The sequence below is a fragment of the Pristis pectinata genome, chromosome 13, assembly GCF_009764475.1.
Source record: "Pristis pectinata isolate sPriPec2 chromosome 13, sPriPec2.1.pri, whole genome shotgun sequence".
Classification (NCBI taxonomy): domain Eukaryota; kingdom Metazoa; phylum Chordata; class Chondrichthyes; order Rhinopristiformes; family Pristidae; genus Pristis; species Pristis pectinata.
Genome location: NC_067417.1, coordinates 9,414,999 through 9,438,528, shown reverse-complemented (window position 1 = coordinate 9,438,528; position 23,530 = coordinate 9,414,999). Strand labels below are relative to the sequence as shown.

Below are 23,530 nucleotides of genomic sequence, written 5' to 3'. Positions count from 1 at the left end.
ACAAGCCCTTTGGCCCATAACCAGTGCTGACCGTGATGCCAAATTAAACTAAGCCTACCTGCCTGCACACAATCCAGATCCCTCCGTTCCCTGTATGTTCATGTGCCTGTCTAAATTCCTCTTAAATGCCACCATCGTCTCTGCTTCCACCACCACCCCTGGCAGCATGTTCCAGGCACACACCGCACTCTGTGTAAAAAAAACTTACCCCACACATCTCCTTTAAACTTTCTCCCTCTCACCTTCAAGCAATGTCTTTTAGGATTTGACGTTTCTATCTTGGGAAAAAGACTGTCTATTCTATCTGTGCCTCTCATAATTCTATAAACTTCTATCAGGTCTCCCCTCAGCCTCTTAATGCTCCAGAAAAAACGACCCGAGTTTGTCCAACCTGTCCCTATAGCAATACTCTCTAATCCAGGCAGCATCTATGTTGGCGCCGGAAGTGTGGCAACACTTGCGGGCTGCCCCCCAGAACACTCTGTGCAAAAGATGCATTTCACTGTGTGTTTCGATGTACATGTGACTAACAAAGATATCTTATCTTATCCTGGTGAACTTCTTCTACACCCTCTCCAAAGCCTCCACATCCTTCCTGTAACGCGGCAACCAAAACTGAACACAATACGTCAAATGAGGCCGAACCAAAGTTTTATACAGCTGCAACATGACTTCCTGACTCTTACACTCAATACCCCAACCGACAAAGGCATGTATGCCACGTGCCTTCTTTAGCACCCTAGCTATTTATGTTGCCACCTTCAAGGAGCTATGGACTTGGACTCCAAGATCCTTCTATACATCAGTGCTCCTAAGGATCCTGCTATTAACTGTATACTTTCCTCTTGCATTTGACCTCCTAAAGTGCAACACCTCACATTTGCTCAGGTTAAACTCCATCTGCCATTTCCCTGCCCATATCTGCAACTGATCTATATCCTGCTGTAACCTTTCACAACCTTCTGCACTATCCACAATTCCACCAATTTTTGTGGGGGCTCCTTCTAAACATACTTCCTCCACCTTTCCTCAGATCTTCTTCATTTTTTTTCAGTACAAATACCTTTCCAAATCCCAGTCGTATGACACCATTACCCTGGCTTAGAAATAGATGGAGTGAAACTTAACTTTAGGCACTTGAGCAAAGTGTGTACAACAACATCAGCCAGTCCTTGTACTCACAAACCTCGTTCGAATTCAATTGAAGCTGATGGAAGTGAGCGTGTGGAGATGAGTACAAGTAGGACAAATCTCTCCCAATAAGATAAATCCAGTAGAAAGTACAGGAGAAACTTTCTTATTAATAACTGCTGCCACAAGCAACAGTTATTGGAAAAAGCATAGGCACACTTAAGGGCAACCTGGATTAGGAAGGAGAAATGAGGGAGAGAGGGATGGAAGACCTGTGGGATGAATAAAAGTGGGAGGAGGTCCCTGTGAAGTACAAATATAGGGGCATAAATATAAGGTGATTGGAGGAAGGTATAAGGGGGATGTCAGGGGTAAGTTTTTTACACAGAGAGTGGTGGATGCGTGGAACGCACTGCCGGCAGAGGTTGTGGGGGCAGATACATTAGGGACATTTAAGACTCTTAGATAGACACATGAATGATAGAGAAATGGAGGGCTATGTGGGAGGGAAGGGTTAGAAAGATATTAGAGCAGGATAAAATGTCGGCACAACATCATGGGCCGAAGGGCCTGTACTGTGCTGTAATGTTCTACGTTCTATGTACAAATGTCAATATCAACCAGTCGGGCCAAAGGACCTGTTTCTGAGATGTGGATTCAATGTAATTTGACCATGCTTCAACAGTTCGCGCTGGTAAATTATTCCTGATCCTAATGACCCAGTCGTACCATGCTTGGAGTGTTGTGTGTGTTTCTGGATGCCCAGCTACAGGAAGGATGTCATTAAACTGGAAAGGGTGCAGAAGAGATTCACAAGGATGTTACCAGGACTGGAGGGCTTGTGTTATAAGGAGAGACTGGATAGGTTGGGACTTTTATCCCTGGAGCATATGCAGTTGAGGAGTGACCTTAGAGGTTTATAAAATCACTACGTGCCTGTGATGCTGCTGCAAGCAAGTTTTTCATTGTACCTGTACCTCACTGTACTTGTGCAAATGACAATAAACTTGACTTGACTTCACTATGTACTTTTCTACCCATCTTTGTATCATTACCTACCTCAGCAACTGTACTTCTGATGCCTTCATTCAAGGTTATTTATATAAACCGTAAATAACTGTGACCCCAGCACTGATCCCTGTGGTGAACCACTCGATAGCTCTTGCCAACCAGTCAAACGCGACTTCCTCTTTTACAAAACCATGACTTTGCCTGGGCACCTTATCTTTTGTAATGAACACCTGTAATAGCTTCAAATATTTTACTTCTTCTGACGAATGTTAAACTACTTGGGCTGCAGCTTCCTGCTTTCTAACTAGCTTTTTGAATAAAGTAGTTGCTGTTTTCCAATTTTAATGGGACCTTCTCCAAACCTCTGGTATTTTCAAAAATTAAAACCAACAAATCAAGTGCTTCACAAGCTTCATCTTCTATGACCTTCGGATGAAGTCCATCAGCTCACAGCTCATCAGCCTGAGCTCCAACAGTTTGCTCAGTACCATTTATCTGGTGATTGTAATTTTTCCCCAGAGTTCCTCCATCAAAAAATATACAGCTTAAGGAAGACTGTTTAACCCAACCAGACCACAGCTTGTGCTGCATGAAGATCTTGTCCCATCTTGTAGAACTATATGTCCGTCACTCATTCCATTACTTCTTCAAATGCTTATCAAGAGTCTGTTCAAATGCATCTGTGTGGTTCACCCTCAGAGAGTAAGTTCCACCTTCTCAGCACACTCAAGGGTCTAGAGGTTCCTCTCCCCCACCCCTGAAATCTCTATTGGAATTCTCTGTACCTCTCTTTTTATTGATAGCTGCTTGTTTTACTCTGCCCCGCCAATGGAAACCCCACAAAAGGTCGATCACCAGAAACACCACCTCTGCTTCTCTCTAAATCTCTCCACATCCCTCTTTTTTGTTTTTATTCAAAGTGTTGACTGCTTCCAGCATTTTTTGCTTTTATTCAAAGTGTTCAGCATCTGCAGTTTTTTTTTGCTTGGGAGTATTGTTTGATTCACTGCAGCTTCTCTTTCAGAAATACCCATTTTGAAGAAGTTCGGCTTCTCAAAAGATCAGAGACTAGAAATGGTTTCTCTCTCCACAGCTGCTCCCTGACCTGCTGAACATTTCCAGCATCTTCTATTCCATTTCAGCAACTGGCTACCAAAACCTTTAAGGACCTATGTTGGATACTTCCAGAGAAAACAGATGTTGCCAAATCATCCTACAACCTTGTGTTTCTGGGTCTACGCTTGAGATCTGAGACCTTTTGTTCTGACTCAGGATCTTAGACCTGAAACATTAACTCTGTTTCTTTTTCTACAAATACTGCCCGCCTGCTGAGCATTTCCAACATCTGCAGTTTCCTTAACTTGCATTTCTGGGACCATGCTTGTAAATCTGCTCACACCTCTTCAATACTTCTACCTCCAGAACAAATTCTGAGAACAATTTTTGCAAAACTGTCTCATTTCATTGCATGATGGAAAACCAGTCAGTTACGACAAAGTAATATCTTCAATCTGTGCCCACTTGCAGAGAGTTTGCCACAGAATTTGTCCTTGATCATTCTAAAGTCAGTGTACACATAACAAATGTCTTCACAAAGGGATTTCAACCTGCTTCCATTTCAAGAAGTGCACACAGTTTTTGAACAATTTTCAAGGGTTGCTCACAATGATCTGTTTATCTGGAGTACTGAGACACTCGAGGTAAATGGAAAAACATTTGATCGTATATGATCCAGGGAAGTTAGCAGCCGGAATGCATATCAGCCAGCAGTGGTGATTAGATAGTCATCCTTACCTGATTCACCTTTCTCTAGTGCAGGGACATTGTCAACTAATGCACCACTATTGCTACATGCACCTGTCTACATCAAAAGTACTGAGGTCGAGAGGGTTGAGAGCTTCAAGCTCCTAGGAGTGAACATCACCAATAGACTGTCCTGGTCAAATCACGTAGACACCACGGCCAAGAAAGCTCACTAGCACCTCTACTTCCTCAGAAGGCTAAAGAAATTCGGTATGTCCCCTTTGACTCTCACCAACTTTTATGGATGCACCATAGAAAGCATCCTACCTGGATGCATCACGGCTTGGTATGACAACTGATCTGCCCAGGACCGCAAGAAACTGCAGACAGTTGTGGACGCAGCCCAGCGCATCACGGAAGTCAGCCTCCTCTCCATGGACTCTGTCTTTACCTCTCGCTGCCTTGGTGAAGCAGCCAGCATAATCAAAGACCCCACCCACCCGGGTCATTCTCTCTTCTCTCTTCTCCCTTCAAGCAGAAGATACAGTAGCCTGAGGGCACATACCACCAAGGACAGCTCCTATCTCACGGTGATAAGACTATTGAACGGTTCTCTTATACGATGAAATGGACTCTTGGCCTCACAATCTACCTTGTTGTGCCCTTGCACCTTATTGTCTACCTGCACCTCACTTCCTCTGTAGCTGTGACACTTTACTCTGTACTGTTATTGTTTTTACCTGTACTACCTCAATGCACTCTGTACTGACTCAATGTCACTGCACTGTGTAATGAATTGACCTGTACGATCGGTGTGCAAGACAAGTTTTTCACTGTACCTCCGTACAAGTGACAATAATAAACCAATACCAATACATTAGCTGAAAGCAATCAAGGGGACAGAGTTACCAGGGAGTCTGACAGTAACAAAAGTCCGTGTCAGAACTGGGCAGCTGTGCTGCAGGTCATCCATCAGAACGTCTAAGAGCATAACCTGGAGACACAAGAGACTGCAGATGCTGGAAGCAATCTGCTGGAGGAACTCAGCGGGTGGAGCTGCATCCGTGATAGGAAAGGAATTGTCGGTGTTTCGGGTCGAAACCCTGTCCAGTTAGGCATTTCTTACAGCTCTGCATTTCACAATGTTTGTATGCCCCTTTATATGTGTTCTCTCTCCCTGACCTATCAACCAGATGGTTTCATCAATAGCTTATCACCACGGCAACCCAGGCCTCTGCAATATTCTCTTTGTCCTGTCCACCCCTCCCCAACACACCCTCTGCCTAACTTATCGTCTGCCTTTCCCAGGTCTGACAAAGAGTTTTCAACCTGAAGCATTAACTCTGTTTCTCTTTTCACAAAAGCCATCTGACTGGCTGAGTGTTTCCAGCATTTTATATTTTTTTTTAATTACAAATTAAAGTTGCACACATTTATGCATGAACTTTAATTCATTAAGGAATTTGTACAATGACCTTCAAAATCTCAAGATGTCCCAAATAGTTTTACTGCCAAATTAGCTGCTCTAATGTTGCAGGAAATGTGGCAGCCAAATTATGCACAGAAAGATCCCAAGAATAACTGAAATCCTTTGCATTTATACAGCAACCATCAAATCCTTTTCAGGATATCCCAAAGTGCTTAACAGTCAAGAGAATACTTCTGAAGTCTAGCCACCGTTGTAATGTAGGGAACAATCTAACTAAATTCTTGACCAAAAATTCATCTCTAGTCAGTTGCACTCAATGTAACCTGGAGAGCTATACATCCTGTGCTGGACAGTGGGATCAAGCTGGGTGGCTCTTTGTTGACCGGCAGTCATGGCTGAATGGTCTCCTTTTATGTCGTAACAGTCCTGTGAGGTAGCAGCATCAAAGTGTGGTTCTGTCCCTCCAAATTTTAACTCCAGTGACCACACTCAACGTTTCAGGAACAGCTTCTTCCCCTCCGCCATCAGATTTCTGAACGGTCCATGAACCCATGAACACCACCTCGCTATTCCTCTTTTGCATTGTTTATTTATTTTTGTAACTTATGGTAATTTTTTCATGTCTTTATGTCTTGCTGCCACAAAACAACAAATTTCACAACATATGTCAGCGATAATAAACCTGATTCCGATTTTTTGCAAACATTGCACATTGTGCTGACCCGATCATTTACAGGATTTAACACCACCAAGTATGAATTTTGAGGCAATTACTCTTGTTTAATAATGCCAGTTAGGAGATAAATGTTGGCCAGGACACTGGGGAAAAAGTCCCCTGCTCACATCAAAGGTGCATTTCACTGTGTGTTTCGACGTACATGTGACTAATAAAGAAATCTCATCTTAAAAGGACCCCTCAAGTCTTTTGCATCTACCTGACAGGACAGATGGAGCCTGGTCAAATAACGGCTCCCCCTCAAGTGCATTGCTGAGAAAGCATTAGATGGTTTCAGTTTCTGGAGAGGGGTTCGAACCCACAACCTCCAGGCTCAGAGTATTCCCACTGGCTGAGTCATATCTGGCGCTGCAGATGGAATTTTGATCCTCTGGCAGATAAGGACAGGGGTATAATTTCAGCTGTCGTTCCAATAATGTGGTGGTCAGGCTAAGTGTTCAGCTATCTGAACACTTGGAGACAGATCACCCATATCATGCTACTGCCAGAGCTCAGGCATGATTAGAACAGGCAGCTACTCAGGCCGCTCAAGCTAGTGGGATCCTAATTTAGAGTTCTGATACCCTTTCTCAGAGGGTGGTGGGTATATGGAACAAGCTGCCAGAGAAGGTGGTAGAGGCGGGTACAATTTCAACACTTAAGACACTTGGACAGGTACATGGACAAGAAACGTTTTGAGGGAAATGGGCCAAATGCAGGCAAGTGGAACCAGCTGAGGAAGACACCTTGGTCGGCATGGACGAGTTGGGCCGAAGGGCCTGTTTCTGTGCTGTATAACTCTATCTTTATACATGGTCACATGATCTTTTGACCTCTTGACCTCAGCTAGAGGCCTTAAACTCCTTCATAGCAACTGTAAAATTTAATTTCAATTAAATAAACATACATTGGATAACAAACTAGTATGATTGTGGTGACCAAGAACCAGATGGTTGGAAAATCTCATCTAGTTCACTGACAGGCAGGCACGGCAGTGTAGCGGTTAGCGTAACACTTTACAGCGCCAGCGACTCGGGTTCAATTCCGGCCGCTGTCTGTAAGGAGTTTGTACGTTCTCCCCGTGTCTGCGTGGGTTTCCTCCGGGTGCTCCGGTTTCCTCCCACATTCCAAAGACGTACGGGTTAGGAAGTTGTGGGCATGCTATGTTGGCACTGGAAGCATGGCGACACTTGCGGGCTGCCCCCAGAACGCTCTATGCAAAAGATGCATTTCACTGTGTGTTTCGATGTACATGCCTTATCTTATATCCTTTAGGGAAGGAAATGTTTATCCCTTCTGGCTGTCACGAACCAGCAACAAAAGAAATACACTGAGCATGATTCAGTGTTAAGAACTATTTTATTAATTACTACTTATGATAATACGTAAAATAAAAGTAAAAATGTTAGTATGTTAGAATTCAAAAATGTTAAACCTTGAACGTTAACCCCAAAACTAAACTCTTCGTGTGTGTGTGTGTGTGGCAAAGTCCAAAACTCCCAGTTCCGGAATGGTTCTTAAAGTTCAGTTCCGCAAGCCATAAGGTGAAACGTGAGCAAGGGCTTCTTCAACAACCACCGTTGTCTGAAGATAAGACGTAGACGTAGAGAAACATAGAGAGAGTAAATACGAAATCCAAATGTTCCACGATGGAACCCAAACGACACTCCAGTGTTTACTCGGTAGTGACTTCCTCACCCCGAAAAGCATCCGAATCGTGGTCGTCCACATACAAATACCTGTTTCCTTCTACAGGTCAGCAACAAAGTGAACTCCACCGGTTTACTTCCAACTTCCATACATGGATTTCAGTGGCAGACACAGTTATTGTTTCTCATCCATCGATAGAGAAAACTAGCAGGTTGGTGTCTCTCTCCCTTCTCTCTCTCTCTCTCCTTCTAACTTCTTCAACAACGTCATTACGTCCTTTATCTTCTATTGACGTAAGCACGCCCCACATACACATACACACACACTCTCTATCTTAAAGGGACTTTCACTGAGTCCGTAACACTGGCCTACATGTGACCCCAGAGCCATGGTACTGTGGTTGACTCTTAATTGCCCTCTGAAGTGATGGTAGAAACCATTCAGTTGTACTGAAACATTACGCACTGTGAGGGCACTTTCACCACATACAGGTGCTCCCCAGGTTACAAATGCCCGACTTATGGACATCCCACACATACGAGCCAGCTTTTGGGAGACCGGTGGGATGGATTTGCCAGCTGCTGCGGGGCTGCAGGTGTCTTCTGCTGGGTGGGAATGGGGCATTTCCGTGCGCCTTCCCTCCCCTCCCCACCCCCCTCGAATCGCAACAATCGGGGGGGGGGGGGGGGGTGGTGCTGGGTGGAGCCAAGCAGAGCTGAGAGCACTGAGCAGACCCACTCGCTCACTCACTGAGTCAGTGAGGCCGGCTGGCAGCTGCTCTTCCCGCGCGTGTCACGGCCGTTCCTGTGATCTGCTCCTATGCACTGCTGTTGTTCATTTTCGATTTGCAAACAGTTCAGATTACGAGCAGTTCTCAGGAAGAGAACCCTGTCCCAACCTGGGGACTGCCTACAGACTGCAGTCGTTCAATAAAGCCTGTCACCAGCACCTTCTCATGAGCAACGAGTGCCAGGCATTAAATCTTGGCTATGAACAATTAATGACCTAGCTTAACGATATTACAGTTATCTATTATGTCTTCATTTTATGCTGTTACCGAGTAAGGCATCATCTGTCCAGCTAACGGGTTTGGTAGCTTCAGACAAATTAACTGAGGATTTTTGAAAGCCTCGAGACCACTCAAAAATCCCAGACTGATCTGACGATTTCAAAGGATCATCCCGGTAGTTGAGGATGGAGACGTGAAGCTGTCCTTTCAATTGTAGAAGTTGCCTGTCACATACAGATCTGAGCAAATCATGCAGCAGGTTTGGGTTTGAGCTTTGTGGTTTGGGTCTTCCTTCAAACAAGCAGCTTGGCAAAAGTTGTGCTTTGTCTCAATGCTGCACCAAACAATCCTTCCTCAGATTAAGTGGGTTCTTGCCCCATATATAGTCACAGAGTCACAGCACGGAAACAGGCCCCTAGGCACAACTTGTCCATACTGACCAAGATGCCCATCTAAGCTAGTCCCATTTACCTGCTTTTGATCCCAATCCCTCTAAACCTCCAGCTTCATAGTGTTTTTCATCTAGATTCCAGCATCTGCAGTCCTTTGTTTCTCTCGTATGACCACCTGCTTTTCTCCACGGATGCTGCCCGGCCTGCTGAGTTCCTCCAGCATCAGAGTGTTTTTCCTATCCATATACCTGTCCAAATGTATTTTAAATGTTGTTTTTGTACCTGTCTCAGCCACTGCCTCTGGCAGCTCATTCCATATACGTACCAACCCGTGTGGAAAAAGTTGCCTCCCAGGTTCCTATTAAATCTCTCCCCTCTCGCCTTAAACCTATGCCCTCTATTTCTTGATTCCCCAACCCTGTGCGCAGTCACCCTATCTATACCCCTCATGATCTTATACACCTCTATAAGGTCACCTCTCAGTCTCCTACACTCCAAGGAATAAAGTCCTAGCCTGCCCAATCTCTCCCTATAACTCAGTCCCTTAAGTCCCGGCAACATCCTCAAAGTCAGTCAAGATTATTGTCATATGCACAAGTACATGTGAGCACAGGTGCAATGAAAAACTTACTTGCAGCAGCATCACAGGCATAGGGCATCATAAGCAGCATTCACAAGAAAAACATAAATAATGCACAATTTTGACAAAGAACACAATTAGAACAAAAATAAAGTCAATTTTAGTGCAAAGTGATCACAGTGTTGCTAAACTGTAGTGATTAGGGTTGTGCAAGTTGGTTCAAGAACCAAATGGTTGAAGGGAAGTAGCTGTTCTTGAACCTAGTGGTGTGGGACTTCAGGCTTCTGTAGCTCCTGCCTGATGGTAGCTGTGAGAAGATGGCGTGGCCTGGATGGTGGGGATCTTTGATGATAGATGTTATCTTTGTGAGGCAGCACCTCCTCTGGATACTACCGATGGCGGGGAGGGATGTTCCTGTGATGTTTTGGGCAGAGTCCACTACTCTCTGCAGCTTCTTACATTCCTGTGCATTTGAATTGCCGTACCAGGCCATGATGCAACCAGTCAGGATACATTCAACACTATATCTGTAGAAGTTGTTAGAGTGTTCGGTGAGAAGTCAAACCTCCTTAACCACCCAAGAAAGTAAAGACACTGTTGCACTTTCATTATGATTGCATCTATATGCTGGGCCCAGGACAGATCATCCAATATGTTAACGCCCAGGAATTTAAAACCGCTCACTCTCTCTACCGCCAATCCCCCAATGTAGACTGGCGCATGTTCACCCCCCCCTTCCCCTTCCTGAAGTCAACAATCAGCTCTTTAGTTTTGCCGACGTTGAGCGAGAGGTTGTTGTTGCAGCACCACTCAACCAGGTGACCTATCTCGCTTGGGTAAGCTGTCTCATCGCCACCTGTGATTCCTCCAATAAGAGTATTGTTGTCGGTAAATTTGAAGGTGGCATTTGAGCCGTGCTTAGCCACACAGTCGTGTGTGTAGAGAGAGTAGTTTTTTTTCTCGTAATTCTTTTCTGTACTCTTTCCAGCTTAATGGCATTTTTCCTACAGCAGGGTGATCAAGACTGAATACTTCAGTTGGGCCTCACCAACATCTATTATCATAAATGAGGGTGAAAAGTGATCTTCTGCTTCTGGCGTCCATCCAAAGTCATTGATCTTTACAATGATGGACACAAAGCAAAGTCAACAAAGTCAACCTCGGCACAATCCCAAACCATGCACAGCTTCCTCCCGGCCAGTCAGCAGACGGTACGTGTTGTATCGTCTGCCTCTCACTCAATCACCCAGTAAATAAAAGAAGTCAGTGCCTGGCTACAAGGAGGCAAAGATGTTTTATTCTGTCATGTCTTTTCTTAAAAATAAATTATTATTCATTCTCAGAGTGTGGGTGTTGCTCACAAGGCTTGTCGTTACTTGACACTGAGTGGGTTGCTAGGGCATTTCAATCAGCAATTTAGAGTCGATGACACTTGAGTGGAACTGGTGTTCCAAGCAGATCAAACAGGGTTGGTTACTTCCCCAGAGGACCCAAGTGAACCAGAAGGGATTTAACTGAGTTACTTACATAGGATGATACAGAGACCAAGCTGGGAACAAGAATGGAAACGCAAGTCAAAGGTAAACCCCTGCTCATGAAATGTCTGTGTTTGTGATGAAAATCTATCTCCATCAATATTAAATAGAACCAAAGGGATATGGGTTGATGAACAGAGATTTTCTTTTCATCTATTGGTCACCTTTTCTGCTTAAGTAATTTTAATGTTGGACATCAGCATGCAATGGCAGTATTATACACCACAGACTGATGAGCAACACCAAACACAGAATACAACACTCTTCATGTGTCAATCACACAGTGGAAGACTCAAGTGATTCTATATGGTGTTTCCATTTCTTTTATCAGTTCTCTTTTCTGTGCAGCTGTCAGTTTACTGCTTGTGGATGACAGCAGCCCAGGAACTAATACCATCCCCCCCACCTTCAGTTTGAACATAGAACAAAGAACAGTACAGCACAGAACAGGCCCTTCGGCCTACAATGTTGTGCCGACATAGCTAATCCCTCCTGCCTACAGAACGCCCATATCCCTCCATTTTCCTCTCATTCATGTGCCCATCCAAGCCCCTCTTAAAAGCCCCCAATGAATTTGCCTCCACCACCCTATCAGGCAACGCATTCCAGGCATCCACCACTCTCTCAGTAAAAAACGTAACCCTCATGTCTGTTCTGAACCTACCCCCTCTCACCTTAAATGCATGCCCTCTGGTATTGGATCGCTCAGTAATGGGAAAAAGATATTGCTTGTCCACCCTATCTATGCCCCTCATAATTTTATACACTTCCAACAGATCTCGCCTCAGCCTCCATCGCTCCAGAGAAAAGAGCCCAAGTTTGTCCAGCCTCTCCTGATAGCACATGCCCTCTAATCCAGGCAGCATCCTAGTAAACCTCCTCAGCACCCTCTCTAAAGCCTCGACATCCTTCCTATAGTAAGGTGACCTGTTTGGAGCTTCAAAACCAGCAGCGAGGAAAGATCAAGGCATCTTGACCTCACAATCTACCTTGTTATGGCCTTGCACCTTATTATCTGACTGCATTGTACTTTCTCTACAACTGTAACACTGCATTCTGTTGTTGTTTTCCCTTGAACTACCTCAATGCACTGTTGTAATGAAATGATCTGTATGGATAGCATGCAAAACAAAGTTATTCCACTGTATCTTGGTACATGTGACAATAATAAACCAATTTACCAATTTAAATTCAAACCTCTCACGCTGCATATTTTTAAATGCATGATCTGAAGAATAAAATATCTTCATGGTATTTCAATTCAGCTTGGTTCTGTTGGAGAGTACAAAGTGCAGTGCAGTCTGCCTCTGAAATTCAGCTAACTTCAATTCCATTGACTCCTTTGGGACATAATTTAAGGCAAAGTGCAACATACTGCTGTGTACTGTAGATGCATTTCTAGGCACTAGATTCTTGCATTTTAAGAAACCATTCAAGCCATCTTGCTTCTCCTGGATCTTTGAAGGACTTATCGAACTGGTCACACAGGCCCTGCTCTTTCTCCCAATATCTGCAAATATCTTCTATTCAAGCATTTGTCCAATTCCCTTTTGATATTAAACTCTGTTTCCACCAGTCTATACAGACCACATCAACACACCGCAGGGAAAAAGAATTCTCATCTCCCCCTCAGGTTCTTTTGCCAGTTATCTGCTGTCACTGGAAACAGTTTGTCATAAGAAGAGCAAATATAAATACTCTTCCAGTTTTAAACATGTTTATTTAATGAGCCATCAAGCTTCTCTGCTCTAAGGAGTACAATTCCAGTTTTCCCAGTCTCTCCAATATTATTGAAAGTCTTCATCCCTGGAATCATCTTTGAGTTAACAACCATCCTTTAGCTCTCCCAGTAAAGAGTTCCATACACTCAGAAAACTTGTTGGTGATTTACATTGCACACAGTTTTCTATCCATTATAAAGATGGCACAGATAAACATGGTGGAGGAATGCATGAGAGGATTATTTCTTGATACACATAACCTGCCGCACAGCAACTAGCACTGAAAGTCATTTTCCTCGGTGGAAGACAAGTTCAGAGATCAAATGCAATGCACTGCTCAACAACTTACCATAGAACACAGAACACTACAGCACAGCACAGGCCCTTTGGCCCACAATGTTGTGCCGACATTTTATCCTGCTCTAATATCTACCTAACCCTTCCCTCCTAAATATTATCCCTTCCCTCCCATTTCTCTATCATTCATGTGGCTATCTAAGAGTCTCTGAAATGCCCCCACAACCTCTGCTGGCAGTGTGATCCACACACCCACCACTTTCTGTGTAAAAAATTTACTTCTGACATCCCCCTTATATCTTTCTCCAATCACCTTAAAATTATGCCCCCTCGTGTTAGCCATTGTCACCCTGGGAAAAAGTCTCTGACTGTCCACTCGATCTATGCCTCTTATCATCTTGTACACCTCTATCAAGTCACCTCTCATCCTCCTTCTCTCCGAAGAGAATAGCCCGAACTCACTCAACCCTATCCTCATAAGACATGCTCTCCAATCCAGGCAGCATCCTGGTAAATCTCCTCTGCACCCTCTCTAAAGCTTCCACATCCTTCCTATAATGAGGTGACCAGAACTGAACACAATACTCCAAGTGTGGTCTAACCTGAGTTCTATAGAGCTGCAACATCACCTCGTGGCTTTTGAACTCAATACCCCAACCGGTGAAGGCCAACCCTCCATACGCCTTCTTAACAACTCTATCGACCTGCGCGGCAACCTTGAGGGATGTGGAGCCCAAGATCCCTCTGTTCCTCCATACTGCTACGAGTCCTGCCATGTTTAGACTTATTGACTTCTGGTACGGAGAGTGGTTGGAATATGGATGCACAACCTGAGGGGGTGGTGGAGGCAGAGACTCTCACAACGTTTAAGAAGCATTTGGACAAGCACTTGAATGGAAAGCGACGGACCTGATGTCAAAGTCAGTTTATTGTCTTATGCACAAGTACATGTGTGCACAGGTGAAATGAAAAACTTACTTGCAGCAGCATCACAGGCACATGGCATCAGAGACACAAAATTCACAAGGAAACCACAAATTAAACATAAATTTTACAAAATTATACAAGAAAGAACACCATCAGAATGACAAAAAATCCATTGTAGTGCAAAGTGGTCAGTGTTTCTATACTGAGGTAACAGGCTCACAAGGCTAAAAAAAAGTACAAGATTTCTGGAAGGATGCATTAAATGCTGTTGTCCAAATGATATCTGAACTCCAAGGTTTAAAAACAAAAAGCAAAATACTAATAAAAACAAATATTTGAAATTCTCAGCAAGGTAGGCATCATCATCTTCATATTTATTCTCAAATCCTCAGCTTAAGCTTTTATCATGACCTACTGCCATTACATTATAGTCCACCAAAACCATGATGCTATCCCACCAGGGTTGCTCTGGATGTAGGGATTAACTGTGATGTAATTTATGGTCGGCATATGGACACACTGCACCTGTGCATACAGGTACTTGTGCATAGGACAATAAACCCGACCTTGACATCAGGTCCGTCGCTTTCCATTCAAGTGCTTGTCCAGATGCTTCTTAAGTGTTGTGAGAGTCTCTGCCTCCACCACCTCCTCAGGTTGTGCGTCCATATTCCAGCCACTTTCTGCAAATGCAGGTAAGTGGGATGTGTCAATGGGAGCAACAGTTGGCACAGACATGTTTGGTCAAAGGGTCTGTTTCTGTGCTGTGTGACTCCAACTCTCTGTGGGACCAGAATCAAGATGTGGAGATACTCTCGCGGTACCCACCAATCAGTTTTGATTCTGCAGGAGTGCTTCTGGCTTTTTGGTTTAATGCAGTTCCCAGATACACTTACCTCCTGATGTTCACTACATTTGGGGCGACGGAAGTGATATTTGCAAATGGAGTACAATGGGCATTTGTATTGATTGATCCTATTTTACACTACTAAGCCAAGTCAGAACCATAGACAGCGAGGGATTGAATGGCAGCACAAATGGGATAAGAGCGCAAATAAAATAGAAAATAATTACCACTCCTCCACCAGCTGAATGCACCAGCACCGACATTCCTTGCCGAAGGTTCGCCACCTCAAACAACATCATGTAGGCAGTCACAAAGTTCATGGGGAAGGCTGCTGCCTCCGCAAACCCCATGTCGTCCGGGATCTTGAAGACAAACTCCATCGGAGTGCAGACCACCTCGCCCCAGGCACTGTAATTGACAAAGGCCATGACCCTGTCTCCGATCTGAAAACAGGGGAAAAAGAGTTAACAACCAGGAGAGCTGACAGCAACACGAGACCTCTGTTACCCTCCAATGGAACCGCAAGCGTGCCCGCATCTCTTCACACTTACTCGCACTCCTCAAACATTTACCTTTCGTTTCCACCGACTCCTACTGACGCAACATTCCACCCTCAGTGAGCACAAGGATTGGCAATGATATACGGCAACACAGAAACACCCATTTTATACAGCACCTTTTAAGATAGAACCTCTAAAGAGATCTGAGGGGCACGTTGTTCACACAGAGGGTAGAGGGTATATGGAACGAGCTGCCAGTAGAGGCAGGTACAATTGCAACGTTTAAAAGAAATTTGGACAGGTACACGGATGGGAAGGGTTTAGAGGGATATGGGCCAAATGCAGGTGAATGGGATTAGAGTTGACAAGAATCTTCGTTGGCATGGACGAGTTGGACCGAAGGGCCTGTTTCCATGCTGTATAACTCTATGAATCTATAATTTTCTCAACCACTATTCAGCCCAATTAAGTTGTAAAGTAGGAAATGTGGCAATCAAATTGCACATAGGATATTCGCACAAGCAGCAAAGAGATAATGATCAAATGAACTGTGATTGGACGCAGGCGGAAAGAGAAATAATCAGAAGCAGAGTTATTATCACTGACTGATATGTCGTGAAATTTGTTGTTCTGCGGTGGCGGTACAGTGCAAAGACATAAAATTACTATAAATTACAAAAATAAATAAACAGTGCAATAAAAGGGGAGTAACGAGGTAGTGTTCATGGGTTCATGGACCATTCAGAAATCCAATGGTGGAGGGGAAGAAGCTGTTCCTGAAGCATTGAGTGTGGGTCTTCAGGCTCCTGTACCTCCTCCCTGATTGTAGTAATGCTCAAGACATCAAGGAGGACAGCACTATCCTTCTCAAGTACCACCTGTTACATGAGAGTGGAGATATTTAAAGTCTCATCAAAAATCAGAGACTGCGGCAGCCTTGCGTCAGCCCAGATTTTGTGCTCAAATCTCAATAGGGAACATATGGATTTTTGTCACAGAGGCAACGTTACCACTGAGTCAAAGCAACCACCTCACAAAGTTATTGATTCAAGCTGAAGCAATTGATTCAAGTTTGAGGAGTTTTGGTATGTCAGCGGTGGAAAGGGTGAGCAGCTTCAAGTTCCTGGGCATCAACATCTCAGAGGATCTATCCTGGGCTTAATACATTGATGAAATCACGAAGAAGGCATGCCAGCGGCTCTACTTCATTAGGAGTTTGAGGAGATTTGGTATGTCACCAAAGACGCTTACAAATTTCTATAGGTGTGCGGTGGAGAGCTTTCTGACTGGGTGCACCACTGCCTGGTATGAACGCTCCAATGCACAGGCCCACAAGAGGTTGCAGAGGGTTGTAGACTCAGCCAGTTCCATCACGGGCACAACCCTCCCCGCCACCAAGGACATCTTCAAGAGGCGGTGCCTCAAGAAGGCGGCATCCATCACTAAGGACCCTCACCATCCGGGACATGCCCTCTTCTCGTTACTACCATTGGCGAGGAGATACAGGAGCCCGAAGACTCACACTCAATGATTTAAGAACAGCTTCTTCCCCTGCACCATCAGATTTCTGAACGGTCCACGAACCTCATTATTCCTTTTTTTTTTGCACTACTTATTTATTTTGTAACGTTTAGTAATTTTTATGTCTTTGCACTGTATACTGCTGCAGCAAAAGAACAAATTTCACATCATATGTCAGTGATAATAAATCCTATTTGGATTCTGAACCTTGTTATCAGAAACCACAACTAATCGAATGAGTTACTTTGGCAGAGTTGCTGTAGTGTAGACCATACTGAACAGTGAAACAAATTTCCTGAAAATCTACCTTGGTTATGTTCTTTTAGTCATTGTACGGTTATCCATCCTAACACTTCATAGTGGGGACAAATTTGGTATCAGTCCTTAAAGTATTTTGGAGACACAAGAGACTGCAGATGCTGTAATCTGGAGCCAGAAACAAACTGCTGGAGAAACTCAGCAGGTCAGGTAGTATGACCCGCTGAATTCCTCTAGCAGTTTAGTTTTTGCTCCTTAAAATACTTTGTTACATCGAAGTTGCCTTTATGTAGTCATTGAGAAAATATGTTAGTCAAAAGACGGGAAATTCCAACAATTTCCTGGAATTCTTTAGTCCCATTCGATATCTTGTCCCAGTGGCCATACCTCACTTAAGGCAGTGAGTGGAGTGACGACAGGCTATTCCACCAGGTAAGGCAACACAGCAGATCACAGACTTATCCTCTGTACCTGGTGTCCATGTCCATGTATAATGGCTGAAGCGGTCACTGGGAAAGACCATCGTTTGTGGCTGATGCCCTCTCATCCAGCCAATGAGGAGGCCAATCCTAATGCTAGACTTCAGGAGGCCAAGATCAACACACACGGGATAGAACCCAGAAGATTCCTTCCTTAAAATCATTCCAAACTATTCCCTGATGCTGATAACCCAGCTCCTCCCAACTTCAATAAAACTTCAGCCAGGAGAGGGGAACAAAGGCTTCCATGGAGGCTGTGGGCCTGTCATCAAGGCTTCTGAGCAATTGTATGGAACAGTGCAAGAAGGAAACTATTATCGGATCGTAATAACAGCTCTCACTGATTGCACATCTTCATGTTTTTAATTTTAGTTTTATTGCCCGATTGGTTCAGTGACACATTGATTGTCTAACTACAGTCTGTGAAGGGCCTTAGAATGTTGTACTACACCCTATCGATGCACATTCTTGTTGCTTGCCTACCACTAAGGGGTTATTAGCCTACAATTTCATATAAATATTTGCATGACTAAACTGCTTATTGAAGTGAGTCGCAGAGTCAGAGACTTACAGCACAAAAATGGGCCCTTCAGCCCATCATGTCCATGCTGACCGTTTTGCCCATCTACACAAATCCCATTTGCCCGCATTAGGTCCGATTCCTTCTATGCCCGGCCTATTTAAGTTTCTAAACGTCAATAAACTTAATGATTGTATCTGATTCCACCACTTCTTCTGGAGGCAAGTTCCAGAATGTTAAACAAGTCCATAGCTCTGTGAAAGTGGTAAAGAAGGCATAAGGTATGCTTGCCTTCATTGGTCAGAGCATTGATTATAAAAATTAGCAAGTCACTTGATTATTGTGAAAGTCCTGGGTATTGTCATTGGAGAATACATTATTTTGTCAGCTTTATAAAACTTTGGTTAGGCCAGCTCTGGAGTATTGTGTGCAGTTCTGGTCGCCCCATTACAGGAAGGATGTGTAATGGGGTGCAGAAGAGGTTCACCAGGACGTTGCCTGGATTAGAGAGTATTAGCTGTAAGGAGAAGTTGGACAAACTTGGATTGTTTTCTCTGGAGCATCAAAGACCGAGAGGCGATTGACAGAAGTATATAAAATGACAAGCATAGATCGGGCAGATAGTCAGAGAAGTTTTCCCAGGGTGGAAATGTCAAACACATAGGTTTTGTGTTTGACAAGCACACAGGGTATAGATTTAAGGTGGGAGGGGGAAAGTTTAAAGGAGATGTGCGGGCTAAGTATTTTTTTTACACAGAGAGTGGTCGGTACCTGGAATGTGTTGCCAGGGTTGGTGGTGGAAGCATCAACAATAACAAAGTATAAGAGGTATTTAGAAAGGCACATGAACAGGCAGGGAATAGAGAGATAGGGATCGTGTGCAGGCAGGTGGGATTAGTTTAAATTGGGATCATGGTCTGCAGAGACATCGTGGGCTGAAGTACCTGTTCTTGTGCTGTGCTTTGTTCTGTGACATTCTAAGGAGAATTAGATATTGATTTGACAATATTCCCATACGTGGAAAGCTTGTTAGGTACTTAATGTTGTGTGAACTATACAAATTGATGCTCTGTGGCATGGGGCGGCTAATGCAAAATGCCAGCTACACGGTGACTCCAGATTCCAGCCACCTGGGGACACCAGGTGCACCGGGGCCAGCGGAAGGTGGCAAGAGAATGATTACAGGCAGGTGAAGGAGAGGCCAGGCACGGTAGTGTAGCAGTTGACATAACGCTTTCCAGCCCCAGCGACTCGGGTTCAATTCCCGCCACTGTCTGTAAGAAGTTTGTACATTCTCCGTGTCTGTGTGGGTTTCCTCCAAGTGCTCCAGTTTCCTCCCACATTCCAAAAAAAGACGTACGGGTTAGGAAGTTGTGGGCATGCTATGTCGGCGCCGGAAGCGTGGTGACCCTTGTGGGCTGCCCCCCGAACACTACATAAAAGAGGCATTTCACTGTGTGTTTCGATGTACATGTGACTAATAAAGAAATCTTATCTTAAGTACCGATGTGAAGAAGGGGGAAGGTGGGAGAGAGTGGGTAAAACAGCGAAGGAAGTGTCAGGTGAAGGGGCAGAGTGGGGCTCAGTAGCTGGAAGGACAAAAGAGAGGATTATAAGGGCAAAAGAGAAGACAAAGGGCAAAGAGCAAAGTATGATGTTTCAGATCAAGACCCTTCATATGGATTTGCTTTTCTGTTGGGAGCTGTGAGCGAATGTCAAATTTGGCTTTGAGATATTTCTTCATGGCAGGGTATGAAGGTGTAAAAGGCTTTAGCGGTTAGCGTAACGCTATTACAGCACCAGCGACCCGGGTTCAATTCCGGCCGCTGTCTGTAAGGAGTTTGTACGTTCTCCCCGTGTCTGCGTGGGTTTCCTCCGGGTGCTCCGGTTTCCTCCCACATTCCAAAGGCGTACGGGTTAGGAAGTTGTGGGCGTGCTATGTTGGCGCCAGAAGCGTGGCGACACTCGCGGGCTGCCCCCAGAACACTCATGCAAAAAAGTTGCATTTCACTGTGTGTTTCGATGTACGTGTGACTAATAAAGAAATCTCATCTTAATAAAGAAGAGGGAATGAGAAGAAGAACAGAGAAAGGTGGGGGTGGAGAGTGAATGGGGAGAGTCAGCTCATCTGATGGCGTGTGGGAGGGGGCAATGAGAGGTTTAGGTGTGGTCGGCAGGGGGACTCTGCGCTAAAGGTTGAAAAATACCTGAAGCACCTGGAGGAAGGTGAGAAGTTGGAAAGTTACCTCAACTGGAGGGCTTAATACACTTCAGTGGAAAAATTGGTCTCCATGTGAGCTGGGGTCACGGAATGATTTTTCAACAAAAGTTGATAACTCCCTTTTTGTTTTAATATCTGACCACAATTTAACTTAAGATCCTCACTTAGCCTTTATTTGGTTTGGGTGAGGGTGGGGTGATGCTACTGGGCTCTCATATTAGAAGAATTACAGCTCATGACCATAACACTTTCCAGAAGCATGCATCACATACAAGGGAAGTCCCAAATGCTCAAACTATAGTGTCTTAATTCTTAAAAGCGTTAAGCTGCCAGTTATTGAAACAGTAACTCAACATATAGATGCCAAGAAACATTAGTCCTCCCCCTTCATCGACAGGTACGTCAATGAAACATTACGTGTAAACTCACAGCTCCATTCTCACGTCCATTTCACTAACACCGGATTGGTACAGGAATGCATTAAATCCATGGACCAACATAGCCAACAAATCCTCAGCTCGGTGAGTGAATGGAACACTGATCTACAGGTAAATTACCAGAAAATGGAGTTCCACAAGGAGCTACATCAATCCTCTGTACAAGATATTTTCCCACGGAGGTTGATGTTAGAGGGAGTAAGGGATACTTTTGCATCCAAAGCTAACATTACAGCGTCAACAAACCATCAGTTCAGCCAACTCTTGCTGGCCCCATCGTTTTCAGTTCTTAAATCCGCAACTAACTACAGTGGTACATGAGCAAGTGTATGTCAGAGTACGGACCTCTGTCAACATTGACTGAGGACTCAGGAGCTACAACTAATTTTGACAAATTTTTTTTCCCATCCCAGAGCAACCCAGTGAAGTTTGGGGATACGAGTTTCAGGCCGAGATCACCAGCACATGTGAAGACTGGTCACTCACACCAATGAGGTCAGCCCTGTGTTGTGAACACCACACAAGCGGGCTGCTGAGGTTCATTGGCAGTTCAATAAGGACAACAAGGGGCAAGGCATTTGGTATTGGCCTTGCTTGACCTGAAGCTTGTATTGTGACTGGAAGTGCTTCAAAATGCTCTCAGAAATGCACCTGTTTACATTGATCAGTCTGGAATGCCCTGGAGTCCTCTCTTTTCTCCAAATATATACTAGTCGGCTTTGTTGGAAATGAGATCTGGGTTATAAGTTTGACCAAAGATTACACAGCAGATAGAAACAGAAAATGCTCTAAGCACTCAGTTGGTCAGGCAGCATCTGTGGAGTGAGGAACTGAGTTAATGTTTTAGATTACTGACTTGCTGAGTACTTCCAGCATTCTCTGTTTTTATTTCAAGCTTGCAGCATCTGCAGTTTCTTTTTGGTCTTAGACTACACAATGGATAATCCAATTGGTTGCAGAACATTGTATCAGACTACCTTCTTGTATTTTCTACAGTCTTTTTGGGATACTTTACCATTTTTAGTGACCAAGCTGAAATTCTGGGACATGTCAGAGGCAGAAAGGTTTGGATTACAATGCCTTTTTTGGTAATTCAAATACATCCCAAAAACTAAATCCTTTGCAGCCACTGTCTCGGTCACCATTTTCGGACATTCAGTATCTTGTTGGTCACAACATTATTCTTGGTGGCTCCACTGGAGACAGTCATTGTTGCATCACGAAATGACGATGAAGCATTGGGGTCCACAACGCAGAGCAACTAATTTGCAAAGCATGGGAGAGTACATGAATTAACTCAAAAAGAAATGGCTGGATAGACATCAGGCTTGTCTAAATCCCAAAAGAGAAAGGCAAGAACGAGGGAATAAAGGAATTGCCGGATGTTGAGATACTGTGGAGAGAATGCTAGAGATAAAAATGGAATGATGAATGATATGTTTATGTAGAGATGGGAGAGCATTTGGGAATTTGAGAAAGCAGATCCAAACTTCAACAACAGTAACACTGAATAAAGTGCTATACCAACCTCAAAGCCTTTTGCACCGTCTCCCAACCCCTCCACAATGCCAGAGCATTCAAAGCCAGGAACCAGAGGAGTCTTTGGTGGATTGTCTATATTGCCTTGGCGAACCATCAAGTCAATGAAGTTCAAGCCACTGAAAAGAAATAAATGGTCAATTTAGAATAGAGGCAACTTTGAAAATCGGAGTTTTGTTTATTAAGCAATTGGATGAAGGAATAGACAGGCATTTGTCCAAGTTTTCTGATGGCACCACATTAGTAAATAGTGTCGACTGAAGAAGGAAGTTTCAAAGGGACGTTGATAGATGGCAGTTGGGGGAAATAGACGAATGGAGTTCAATGCATGGGAAAACAGATCAGAGTACTTTCTGAATGTTGAGATACTGAACAAATTAACTGAATGACGCAGAAATCACTAGAAGCTAATGTGCAGGTACCAAAAGCAATTTAAAACGCTAATGGAAAGTTAGCCCTCACCTCAAGGGAGCTGAATACAAACAGGCTGAACTTATGGCTGTATAGAACTCTGGCCAAACCAATTCAGGAAGGATGTATTGTTCTTGGAGGAGACACCACAGATTCACTAGAATGATGCTAGCACTAAAGATTTAAATTATGCAGGGAGCTGCAGACAGATGGAGAGGGTAGGGAGGGGAGAAAGAAATGGTGATCAGGGCCAGGTAGATCAGGACGAGAGGGGAAAGAGAAAAGAAAGCAGTTACTGGAAGTAGACTAGATGATGGAAAGATGTTTCTGGTGGTGGGGAAATCCAGAGAATGGGATCACAACCTAAGGATTCAGGGTATGAGATCAGTACAAATTTCTTCACCCAGAAGCGGTAAACCTCTGGAATTCCCTGCCATAGTTGAGGCCCTATCTATGCCTTTCAGAATTTTATAAGCCTCTATAAGGTCACCCCTCAGCCTCCTTCACTCCAGGAAAAACAGTCCCAACCTATCCAGTGTCTCCTTACAACTCAAGCATTCCAGTCCAGGCAATATTCCTGTGGATCTCTTCTGCACCCTCCCTCACTTAACAACATCCATCCCATGGTGTGGCAACCAGAACTGCATACGATTCTCC

The 23,530-nt window shown here is 44.2% G+C and overlaps 1 protein-coding gene across 1 annotated transcript in view; it reads right to left on the bottom strand.

Annotated features, from left to right (window-relative positions):
* LOC127577312 (synaptic vesicle membrane protein VAT-1 homolog-like) overlaps positions 1–23,530 on the bottom strand; it is a 147,692-nt gene that overhangs the window by 104,655 nt on the left and 19,507 nt on the right. The window contains exons 2-3 of the mRNA XM_052028417.1: positions 22,452–22,581; positions 15,215–15,430 (exon numbers count right to left, since the gene is read on the bottom strand). Coding sequence (XP_051884377.1) covers positions 15,215–15,430; positions 22,452–22,581 — 346 coding nt within the window. The remainder of the gene's footprint in view (positions 1–15,214; positions 15,431–22,451; positions 22,582–23,530) is intronic.